Genomic DNA, 12,852 nt, shown 5'->3' with positions numbered 1-12,852 from the left:
AGTCAGAAGAGCAAGCAAGCTATGAAAGCATGTGCTAGCCTCCCCACCAGAAATCCTGAAGCGAGAGGATTACAAGGCAAAGCCCTTAGAATGCTGAGGAAATGTTTTTTGGTTTTTTTTGTTTGTTTGTTTGTTTTTTCAATCTAGGCTTCCATCAGCAGAAAAAAAATGAGTGTGTCCGAATACAATAAAGTCATTTCTAATATGCAAGTTTTCAAAAACTTCATCTCCCATCATATTTTCCTAGCAAGTTTCTAGAGGCTTGATTACGAACTGGAGGCGCATCCTAAGATAAAGATGGAAATGCAGAAACAACTCAGCACCGAGCTCAGCAGAAGAAAGCCCAGGGCTCCAGATCCACAGCAAATGCCAGGGACTAAGGCAGCTGCAACAGGAGCAAAGACAACTCCAAACAAAGTCAACAAGAAACAGACAACGCTTCTGATAGGCATGTGGCAGAAGTTCCGAAGACTACAATTATGTGGACAGGGCTGCCTACTACTGTGAAGGTCACAAACAAGAACTACATGCCTTGCCCCACCTATGAATGTGTCCGATCCTAAGAAGGTAAACGTGACTATGAATTTAACCATTTCCCTAAAACTGTGATCCAGCCATGTTGGGAGCACAGCAGCAGAGAGAGGAAACTGCGTCCATCTGCCACTGGAGAAGCTCAAACAATAGCACCAAGAACCAACTGTGAAGGCACAGCCTGTGAAGTGCTTTATTTTTAAACACAGGGGTAACTATAAAGGGAAGGCCAGGAACTAAAAACAAAGGCTCCTGGGAACCGGAATAAGAGACAACAAGCTGCAGAGCTCTTGATGTGAAACATTTTGGCATTTCTAATTTTTCAATCTATATTTCAGTCATTTAGAGACTTTTGTTAAGGTAATCACGGCTTGGAGTTAGGAATCTTGCTCAGGGGCGGGGCACTTACTTACCTGGCAAGTGCAAAGCCCTGAAGTTCACTCCCCAACACTGGGAAGAACAATCTTGGACACCCTCACATAAGTCATCATGTCTTATAAGGGACTGGGAAAATAAACAGTAAGCGGTGAGTGAGGAAGTTATGAATTCCTTCATTTTAATTTACATAAAATGTTTCAACTGCAACCCTTGCCTCCATAAAGAAAGGTAAGTTAATATTGCAAAACTGGCTTTTTCTCTTGAGTTTCAACCATCATCTTTTACTATCCAGACCCCCAATGATTATGAGGGTTATTAATACTCCAATATTCATCTTTCTATTTTGTTATTTATTAAAAATACTGATCCATCCTTTGGTATTTCCATATTCCTAATGGTAGCTTTAGTCTCTCAGCTCTTTTGAAGACACCACACAGAAGCAGCTGATCAGCCACATCTTATCAATTATCTCATGGCTTTATCAGTTATGTCCTACCTTCTTATCACAACTTCTACAATGATCTTGAAGCCCTAAGTCAATCCTTCTACCATGCACAATAGCTGGATGAAGAGCTCTAACTAGAATGCTCTCCCCATACTCCTCTACTTTTGTGTTTTTAATTGAACGTGTACATGTACGTTTGTGTACTACCTCCATGCCTAGTGCCCTGTGAGTCCTGAAGAGAGCACTGGGTCCCTCAACTAGAGGTACTGATGGCTATGGGCTGCTGAATGGGCACTGAGACTCGAGCTGGTCCTCTAGAAAAGCAGCAGTGCCCATAAGCACTGGACCATCTCTCCAGCCCTACTGCAAAAGACCATGTACTCACTCACTCCTGGTGTTCATCCCATTTACTCACAATATGGTATACTATGGAAGTGTTCATCTACCTCACTTTATCACACTAGATGGTCAGCTCCAGGACAGCAGGGGCACTGCCTTGTCCGCTGCAATATCCTTGTTGTTTAGGAAAGTGTCTAGCACAAATTAATGTCCCCCAAAAATCATATAAGTGAATAAATAATGAAATTCCATTCAATTGATTCAACATATACATGAATTGCTTACATGGAAACTGTGGTAATAATCAGAAAGAGAAAGAAGAAACACTCAGGCAGGTGTCTAAGACCAAATTTAATGAGTCAGGTTTTCAGAACAGATAAAGTATAGCATTTAAGTGTAGACTTGAGGGATCAGTCTAAAAATGTATAAAACATGACCACGGTATAGAAGGGTGAGAGGAGTGAGCCGACACCCAGAAAGCTGGCAACCAAGTGTTCAGTGTTATCCGAGTGTAGGACAAAAGAAGAAAGGCCAGATAGGCGAAGGAAAAGAAGATCAGGAAGAGCTTTGGGAGACGGCACAGCAGGTAAAGGCATCTGCCATCAAACCCGAGTTCAACCCATGGAACCTGAATTGTGGAAGGAGAACCTCCTTCTGCAAGCCATCCTCTGACCCCCAAACAACCCTACGGAGCATGTCTCCCCAAATAAAAAGTAAACAGTGGTTTGGGGGCTGGGGATATAGATCAATTGGTAGAACGCTTCACTAGCATGCCTGAGACCCTGGGTTCAATCCCAGTAACAAGCATGGGATTCACACCTATCATCATGAAGTGGAGACAAGAGGACCAGAAGTTTAAAGCCATCTGATATCCTAAGTCCCAGGCCAGTTTGTCTCAAACGACAGAGGGGGCATAGCATTAAGTCATGTCAAGGTGTTTAAACTGACCCTGAAAACTGAAATGCAGCCTCAGGGTTTGAGCAGAAGACTTTCACATCTTCACGACAGAAGAACTTCTCCTGGCCGGTGTTTCATCTTGACCGAGCTAGAGTCATTTGGGAAGAAGGACTCTCAATTGAGAAAGTGCCTCCGTAAGACTGGGCTGTGAGCAAGTCTGTCGAACGTTTTCTTGATTGATGGCTGATGTGGGAAGGTCCAGCTCCCTGTGAGTACTGCCACCCCTGGGCTGATGGTCCTGGGTTCTATAAGAAGTCAAGCTGAGCAAGCCAAGAAGAGCAAGCCAGTAAGCAGCACTCCTCCATGGCCTCTCCATCAGGTCCTGCCTCCAGGTTATTGCCTTGACTTCCTTCATGACTGACCGTGGTGTGGTAGTGTAAGCTGAAATATACATACCCTTTCTTCCCCAAGTTACTTTTGGTCATGATGTTTTATCACAGAAAAGAAAAAAAAAAAAAAACCCTTGACTGTAGAGCAAATTCTAATTGGTCTTAATAATAAAAACCCGGAGCCAGATATCTGGAGGTTGGGTGCTCTGCTTCTCTCATCTTTCATGAACTGAAGGAATAAGACAGGAAGCAGAGGCCAGATGAAACAGTAACTATGTAATGTAGGAATAAAGAAGGGAGCACTTCCTATTGGTTTACCATCACTCAGAACCACAGCCACAGTGAGTAATGGCCTGCAACATCTCTACTCCATGTCTCAGGAACTACTGGTCTCTGTTCTCCATGACATCTTAGTGTTTGGGTTTGTTTGTTGGTTTGTTTTAACTAAGTGGAACGATAAATGTGGACAGATGCATTTCAGTATTGTTTGTTGTTATTTTGTGGATTGTGTTTTTGTTTTTGTTCTTGGAGACTATGTAGCCCTGGCTATCCTGGAACTCACTATGTAGACCAGACTGGCTTTAAACTCAGAGATGCACCTACCTCTGCCTCTGGGGTGCTAGGATTAAAGGCATGTGCCACCAAGCCTAGGGGTTCTTTCTCCAAATGCCTAAATTCCTGATTTCCATCTCAGCCCTTCAACTTCCATGTTCTTGCTGATGAGCAGAGGACTTGGTTCTCCCGGGGGAGAGTGTGTGTTCCACGCATTGTACTGCAGACTTCTGCGGAAAGCCTCTCTGTAAACATGACTGACGTGTTCACTTTTGTTGTAAACTGACTCACAAGCAATGAACTGCGGAAAGCTTCCTGGTGTGTGGTGATAAGACTGATAAAATAAAACCTAAAAGGAGAAAGGGTGTGTAGGGTGAGGCGGGTAAGACTTAGTTAGGCAGTAAGAAGACTACAGTAAGAAGACTAACTAGATGGTTTGGGGTTGAAGATACAAGAGCAGCAGAACACACTCAGGTTTCCGGCTTCCCAGAAAGAGGTGAACAGTGGTGTTTTAATGAAACAAGGCACAAACAGGAACTAGCTGGTTTGACAGGACAGAGTGTAACAAGCTGACTCAGGTGCTTATGATACTTCCATGTGGACTGAGCCAAACAAATGAAGCTCAGGAAAAAGATACAGATTTGGGAATCCTTAACATATGAGGTAGAAACCTCGGTGGGGATATCCATGGAGGTTACACATATCAAATAGCCTGGGAGCCCAACAGTCTAAAACAGTCAGGAGAACCAACTGAAGGGAGGGAATGAAAACAGGCAAATACCAACTAAGACCAACACCCCCTCCCCCCAACAGACACACACATATGCACACGGGGGAGGGGGAGGGATATCGGAGATCAGAGGCAGAAATAGTAACAGTGCCTAATACTAGAACAGATCAGGAGGTAATTTAAGGAGAATATTTTATCCTTTTAACTTAACAACCAACTTCATGAACCTAGTAAGAGCAGTTTGGGTGGCAGAGAAAAAATAAAAGCTTTGTTTTAGTGATACAAATATTAAGTAACAAGTAAATTGCAAATATACAGACACAATACAAAAGTTTGGCTAAAGAGAAGAAAGAGAATAAACATTCAACGGGCATACAAGGTAAAGTGAATGTTTTTAGTACAGAATTTGAATAGATTTAAATGCTTTGTGGTAGAAGCCATTTTGTACAGTTTGACTCAAGAGGCAGATGACTGAGTGAGGCCTCTTAGAATGTCACAGGAATGAGCTTTTGCCACAGGAAGTAAGGTCAAGTTCATCTCGGGGTAATAACGACCAACAATACAGTCAAAATCCTCTCAGAGTTCTCCTTACAGAAGGAAACACAGATGCCTGTCTATTCAACTTCACAATATTTAAATAAATATAAATTTGAAATGGAACACCTTTCTAAGGAACATGTCACAGAAAACAAAATGAAACCAAGGTGCTTAACTTGCCAGTGGACCATCTTTTAATTTGTCACAACTCAGTGGAGATCAATTTGATGACATGTATTAAATCATAAATTCAGGTTAATTACATTTCTGAGAATTTAGCCCAGGAAACCACTGTAACATATAGGAAGAGACTTAATATGTACAAAAACTCTCTGGATACTACCTTAAAGTGGGGAGTAGCTAGGGAAGTCATTGTTAGCACAATACACAGGACAGTTAACTTACAAATTACAGGAACATATCAAATGAAACACAAAAAGGTGTCGAGTGTTACATGAAACTTTTTAAAGCACACAAATGTGTAATCAGCATTATGCTTTTCAAAATACACTAAAAGACTAAAAGAAAGTATTTTAAATGGTTAAAAAATATTTTGGTTACATTAGTAAAAATAAACTGAGTAATTTTTTGTCTATTCCAAATTTTTAAATAAGGTATTTTAAACTTCTAAAGGTCATCATTTAAGGAACCATCAACAACATGAACTACTTTCAGCTTCTATTATTTCTAATTAAAACCCTTATTTCTGGGTTGCTGATACAGTCAGTGGTTGAGTACGTGCCTAGCACATGCAAAGCCCTGAATATGTACCATGGTGCTGCAAAAGTAAATAAACAAAAGTAAAGATACACACAAACCGCACACCTCATTTCTAACGACTACTAACTCTCCAGTCCTCCAGCTTCTCCAAAGCTCACCCCAAATTTCCTAGCCACAGTAGCCTCCCTCTTCTTGACCACCCATAGCACCAGTCTACACTATTTATCTAGCACTTAGCACCAGACATCTTCCCAGAATTCCTTAGAGTAACACTTGAAACTCATGTTCTCTGCCCAAGCAGCCAATTTTCCTGCCTGGAGAAGAGAAAAGGAACATAATGCACTTCAGGGGCTCCACACTTGCTGATGCTTCTTAGGCATAATGCCATCAGGATGAGACTGTACCAGAGGTGACTGTCGAGGCTACAGAGGATAAGAGGTGCTAGAATGCCTGCAATGCACAGCCATTTTCTGGATTACAACAACTCAACACTGAATCACCTCATAAGCCTTCACATACAACTTGAAATGCACTTGGTTTGAAAATGTTCACTTTCAGCTGGGGAGTTTCTTCTAACATAATTTAAGCAACTCATTCTAAAAGAAAAGGCTGGCTGGCTTCCAGGAGGAATTAAAGGAAAGTTTCAAAAAGGACTAGAAAAGCAAAAGACAAAATAGATCAAGCAGGATATTCAAGCATACATCTTCACTTGCTTCAAATATTAACTCCTACAGAAAAATATGATTATTCTTTGAGAAAAACAATCAATGTTCAGAGACCATCAATAACACTGAAGGTGCGTTAGCCCTATTAATTTCACAATTTCAAAAGGAAATAAAAACTCAAAAATGAAACTTCTTCAATTTAAAGATAAAAGAAACACACAAAGATAAGAGAGCTTCAAAGATAGGAGTATTAAAGAAAAAAGTCTCACTGGGCGGTGGTGGCGCACGCCTTTAATCCCAGCACTCGGGAGGCAGAGCCAGGCGGATCTCTGTGAGTTCGAGGCCAGCCTGGGCTACCAAGTGAGCTCCAGGAAAGGGGCAAAGCTACACAGAGAAACCCTGTCTCGAAAAACCAAAAAAAAAAAAAAAAAAAAGAAAGAAAAAAGTCTCAAAGCAGTGAGTTACCCACATATTCAAAGAAGTAACTAGAAAAGATATCCTTAATGAAGTTGCAATTCAGTTAGATTTTTTTAAAAACTTGACTGAGTCTTATAGATCTAGCTAAAGAAGGCACTGCAATGACCCCAGCAGGAGTCACAAATCTGACAGAAGCCTTCTCTCCACCTTCTCCATGTAATGAAATGACAAATACATGTTACCACATCTAAAAATGACCCGTTATTGACCCTGTTAGAACCAGGGTCAATACATTCCATTCCTACTTTACCATCTTAACTTATGCACAGGTAACCACTGTGTTTTGTATTAAACTCTGTTTTAAAGCATTCTTTAAAAATGCTAGTTTCCACATTTGAAGATAAAGCATTTTAAAGAGTCATCCACATAAATTCATAGTTTATACTTTACAGAATTCATATTGGACAGTCATATAATGACCTCGGCATAAAATGCTTGTTCTATAAAGAAGGACTGCTAGTTTTTCTTCTTCTCATCTATCACTTCAAACCTACTGAAAATGAAGTCTAAATTAAAATATAGAAACTTTATTCTAATTCTAGGCCTAAAATTTAATGCTCATACCACTAACTTAAACACCTTAATAAAAGAGAATGATATATTTAAAGAACAAAAACATCTGTCACCTATGGAAACCTTAGAAATATAAATCTCTTTGCCTAATTCATTCACTGTCTAATAAAAATAACTTTGCCAATTGAGTAATGGGTAATTTATACTGGTGACCTATTTTGCTGGATCTAAAGAATGAGTAGCAAAATTAGAATTATTTTTGTCTTCATACATTTCTGTCAACCACCTACCCAACAATGGTTGAGTATTCATCTGATATAAGTGTGTGTGTGTGTGTGCATGTGTGTGATCATTTTATTTAACCAATCTGTATCTAAACTAGAGGTTTTGAGATGACACAATTATAAACAGACCTCTTTATCAGCTTTGTATTGATGACACAGCACTCAAATGCCACTTCAGCTCTTAGGTTGAGATAATGAAGAAGGAAAGACAACTGTCTCGGTGCAATCAAAAAATCCTAACGATACTGTCAGGTTACATGAAAACAACAGGAAAAACAGCCATGTTTGCCGAAGTAACCTGTGGAATAATTACAATACCACCTGCCTCCACTAGCTAAAAGGAAGGACAAACCTTCAAAAGCTTGTGTTGGAATGATGCTAAAACTCTTTGACCAAAGACAGGGGAGAAGGGACAGACACTTTTCATTTGAGAATAATTACATAAACCATAATAAAGGAAAGAAAACTGTTCAACAAAGAAAGGAATGAGAGGTACTATTCTGTTCATTTCAGCTTTAAAATTCTAGGTTACTGATCTCTAGACATAGCTACACACCCAGCACAATACAGTTACTACAGCTTTTACAATCTATGACTTGGTGCAGGTCCAGTAAATACTAAAATTACTGTTAAAACGACCAGGATTTGTCAACTGATCTTTAAATTAAAAAGCACACAGGTTTATAGTGTATGAAAGGATCAAATCTATTAATACCTATTCTCAATAGGACAACTCCAATTTCCAGTGTAAATGGTATCATTAGAGGTTATACTCTACCTCTGTCTTTAGGTAATTGGGAAGCATTTTATTCAGTTACAAACATTCAAAATTTTCAAATAATACAACTTTTGTAAGGAAACAATATTTAAGTCATCAAAAGACCAAAGGACAGATATTCAAGACTACATAGCTTATCTGCAAAAGAATACAACCAGAAAACAGCTTGATAGAGACAGAGAGTTCAAGATGGCAGAATCCCTTCTGTGTTGAACTCAACCACCAGCGGTTCTGTTCTTATCCTGCACAGGGTAGTAAAACAGAGGGGAAAGCCTCACACTGAAAGCTGAATGGCCCACAGAAACCTATGTGTTGACAAGAACCTAATGGCACATGCAGGTACGCATCTTTTATACTTGATGTGATACACTTACATGGCCCCTGTTGAATCTCTTGGGGACCAACAGTAAAGCAAGTTTAGAACTTCAAATCTTGAGACATCTATAGCAAGATGCTGATCCAATGTGGCTCCAAACATCTTCTGTTTTCCTGGCTCACCTGAAGAGGAAAAAACACTACAGAGGATGTGGGAACTGAATTTCTTTCTGTAGTTTCTTTTAGAGCAATTGTCTGAGAGATTTGGTGCAGTCCTTTGTGAAGTTTGGAGATGAAACACTTGAAGAACTAGTGAAAAACATTCAAATGAAAAGATGGAATGGAGAATATTTAAGCAAAAGATATTCATTGTAGGCCAATCAGTGTTTCTAAACCCGTCAAGTGGGAGGCAAAGAGAAAAGAGAGAAAAGGCTGTGTTTCTCCTCCACCTCCTCACCACATTCATGACTGAAACCCATGGAGCACCTAACTTCTGACCACATGAGGGAGGGAGTTGGTACAACAACCTGGAAGGCTGAGCATTTGGTACCGTCTCCATCCCTGGCTGTGTGACCTGGTTAAGCAGCAGGGAGGCCTTTCAGATAATACCTTCTTCTATGAAAACTTTCTGGTGGATATAAGTTGAAGAAGTAATGAAAGAGAAAAATGCATTGAACTTACACAAAAACAGAACTCACAGTGATGTACTCATACTGGCAAATCATATCTAATTCTGTTTTTCAAAAGGTTTGGGATAGATTCCTTGAAATTAGAAATCAGAAACAAAGGGGGAAAGAAGCAATTTCCAAATAATAGAAAATGTTTTCAAACCAAACAAAACACAAGCTGCATGATTCATCTTTCTAGGAAATACTATCCCTAGAAAAATAATCTTTAAAAAAAAAACTAAGATTAGTACAACCAAGACTGGGGGAAGATTATAACACAGAAAGCGTAATAGTGTTGCCAATAATATTAGTTAGATTCACTTTAATTAACTTCTAAAGTATTTTTATTAAGTCTTATATTATTTTGGTTATTCTCTATAGAAGCTCTGGACATAAAACTTTTTTCAAATGCATTCCAATTTAACCAGAATTTACTTGAATTCTGCCTGGTAAAAAATACCAGAATTTTCTGGAAAATGTGATTGAAGGACAAATTAGCCCCTTACCTGACGTGGTTGTTCGTTCATCCGTTGTGGGTCTGACTTCACTTTATTGTTGGGGTGGTTTGTGACTTTCGTGACTGGTTGCTTGAAAATTGATGCAGTTTGTCTAATTGGCAATGTCGTGTTTAAGTCTGGTTTACCCTGTAAATAGAAATGTGTTTTCATTAATATTATATGTAAACAAAATTGGATCAATATCTTTTTAAACTCAAAATCCATAACTTTAAATAAGATTATTCCAACTCTTGGTCCATGTCAGCACTTGAAATATTCTAAAGGTACATTTAAAAAACATATTCATTTGTATGCCTGAGGGTACATATGTGTACCACGTGGACACAAGAGCATGCAGATCTCAGAAGCAGCACTGGGATGCCCTGATCCATCTCTCCAGTCCCTCTAAAAGTGCATTTTAAGCACTTTATTATGTGTTATTTATTATGGGTTTTTTTCATAATTAAGGTATACTTTTAATTCTTTGTATGGTATTAATTATCTAATTAACAGAATACTAAGAATATACTAAGGACGTTCAAATAAATATATCTGTGAAGGAATAAAAACTTTAAGATAGCAATCAAAATAACAGTTGTTTCTACATTCTAAGACTAGGGACAAATATAAGCATTAAATGTATAAGCGTTAAAACTTGGTTTGATTGACTAGCAGTGAGTCCAGATCTAACATAAAATCACATTAAATTACTGATTCCAGTAAACAGAATTCATTTTTGAAAATGTCATAAGTGCCGGGCGGTGGTGGCGCACGCCTTTAATCCCAGCACTCGGGAGGCAGAGCCAGGCGGATCTCTGTGAGTTCGAGGCCAGCCTGGGCTACCAAGTGAGTTCCAGGAAAGGCGCAAAGCTACACAGAGAAACCCTGTCTCGAAAAACCAAAAAAAAAAAAAAAAAAAAAAGAAAATGTCATAAGGAGATATGCCTAAATTAAAACATCAAAATTTGAGCACCGCTGATAAAAATGGAAAATTTCACACATGATCTCATATAACAGAGTGCAAACAAAGGTTCCCAAAAAAGTAGTGGATAAACTTAACTTTCTGTACACATATAAGGTGTATGTATATGAAAACCAATAAACTGGCTGGGCAGTGGTGGTGCACACCTTTAATCCCAGTACTCGGGAGGCAGAGGCAGGTGGATCTCTGTGAGTTTGAGGCCAGCCTGGACTACCAAGTGAGTTTCAGGAAAGGCGCAAAGCTACACAGAGAAACCCTGTCTCAAAAAACCAAAAAAAAAGAGAAAAAAAAAGAAAACCAATAAACTGCATGTACCAACTTGCGTCTGACCAACAAGTGAGGCCTACCTACTTTCCCATATGGGGAAATATCTCAAAATCTGAAAATAACCCTTCTGATGGCAAGTATTTTGTATAAGGGATAATCATCCTGTATTCCTGTTCTATTTGTTGAGAGTGTCTCACTACATATCCCAGGCTTGATTAGAAACTGATTCTGCAGCTCAGACTGCCTGTGATAAGCATGCACTCAGTCTGATAGGCATTCCTTATTTCTGTTATGAGTCACACTTCATGCTTTGGGGAAGATTTAAAAGCAAAGCTTTGAAAAGCCATGTGACATGTTATTCAAATTTGAATCATCCCGTAAATAAAATGTCAACATGTTTTAGTGAGGTCAAACTGTAAAGCAGAACTGTTGTTAACTTCATTTGCAATACCCAATGGAATGATAACGAAAAGAACAGGACAAAAATTATTGTTACTTTGATTCCGACAAAATATGTAAGAAGCCATACGCTGAGAATACTCCACGCCTGACATTTCTATTAGAGGTCTTTTGTCTTTACCACTATCTCCATACAGAACTGTAATGTCAAGTTCCATACTACCAAAAGGTGGGTCTCAAATCTGAGTACACATCAGAATCGCCCAAGCTGTTAGAAGAGAATGACAGCCTCATCCCAAGAGCTTCTGATCCAGTACGCCTGAAGTGGAGCCAGAGAATTTGCATCAGTATAAGGCCTCCAACGGCGAAGAACCTGGTGCCCACATTTGGAGAAGATTGCTCTCAACAGAGATTACTGATTGGTGGCAGGTAGTTCAAGTCTAACTGTACCTGTGTGCTGTCAGTTTTTAGGGGCCTTTAGTAGATTTAGTGTGGAGTCCACATATAAAATCCATTCTTCTAGCTTCTCTCAAACCCTGAAAGATGGAGAAATGGTCGACTGACCCTGGTTGAGTAGCAAGTACAACTAATTACTCACAGCTGCCCACTAGAGGGACAAGGTGTCCTCTGGCATTCCTGGACAACTCACATTTGCATTAACTGTATGGGCCGTATAGGTATGGAGTCTGTGGCCACTGCTTATAGAACATTAGCAAGCCTAGCTAGTAAGCATCGCCTGGCAGCTATGACAAAAACTTCCGTAATATTTGGACCCATTATTAAATATCCCCTTCCCCATCTCCTTTGCCCACAACAAACATTCCTCTTCTGTATGTACTGTGCATGCAATTACTTTATCCTAATTTTCTCTCAATGGATGTATCAAGAGATACATTTACCTCAAATGACTCGCACAATACTAGTTTCTGGCACTTAGATTTATCTTAATAATCCATCACTGTGCAAATTCAAGGGACCGGGTGCAAAATAACCACCCAAGGACACCAACTTTACAAACTATGCAGTTTGAGACAGCAAGATGGCTCAGTGGATAAAGTCTTGTAGTCAAGACTTGACGTTTGAGTTCAATTCCTGGAAGCCCCATGATGGAAGGAAAGAATTTAATCCCCAAAACTGTCCTCTTACTCCCACACATGCCATGGAATAGTAATGGCCACACACATACGCGTGAGCACATGTGCATACATATACAGAATAATTTTTTAAAAGAGGCTCAAGAGAGTGCTTCTGTGTGTATGCATGTGCTTGTCTGTGCACAGAGGCCAGAGGTTCATGTCAAGCATCTTCCTCTCTTCACCTTACTTTTATAGTCAAGGTGTCTCACTGAACCTGGCGCTTACCAATTTGGCTAGACCAACTGGCCAGAGAGAACCAGGGATCCTCCTGTCTGCCTCCCGAGCACTGGGACTACAGGCGGAGGACAGGATTGGTGCTTTTTCATGGGTACTAGGGGTGTGCATTTTTTAAA

The 12,852-nt window shown here is 39.6% G+C and overlaps 1 protein-coding gene across 1 annotated transcript in view; it reads right to left on the bottom strand.

Annotated features, from left to right (window-relative positions):
* Mbd2 (methyl-CpG binding domain protein 2) overlaps positions 1-12,852 on the bottom strand; it is a 59,904-nt gene that overhangs the window by 23,761 nt on the left and 23,291 nt on the right. Inside the window, 1 exon segment of the mRNA XM_028864716.2 lies at positions 9,725-9,862. Coding sequence (XP_028720549.2) covers positions 9,725-9,862 — 138 coding nt within the window.

The sequence above is a fragment of the Peromyscus leucopus genome, chromosome 19, assembly GCF_004664715.2.
Source record: "Peromyscus leucopus breed LL Stock chromosome 19, UCI_PerLeu_2.1, whole genome shotgun sequence".
NCBI classification, from domain to species: domain Eukaryota; kingdom Metazoa; phylum Chordata; class Mammalia; order Rodentia; family Cricetidae; genus Peromyscus; species Peromyscus leucopus.
This window is presented reverse-complemented; position numbering and strand designations above follow the sequence as displayed.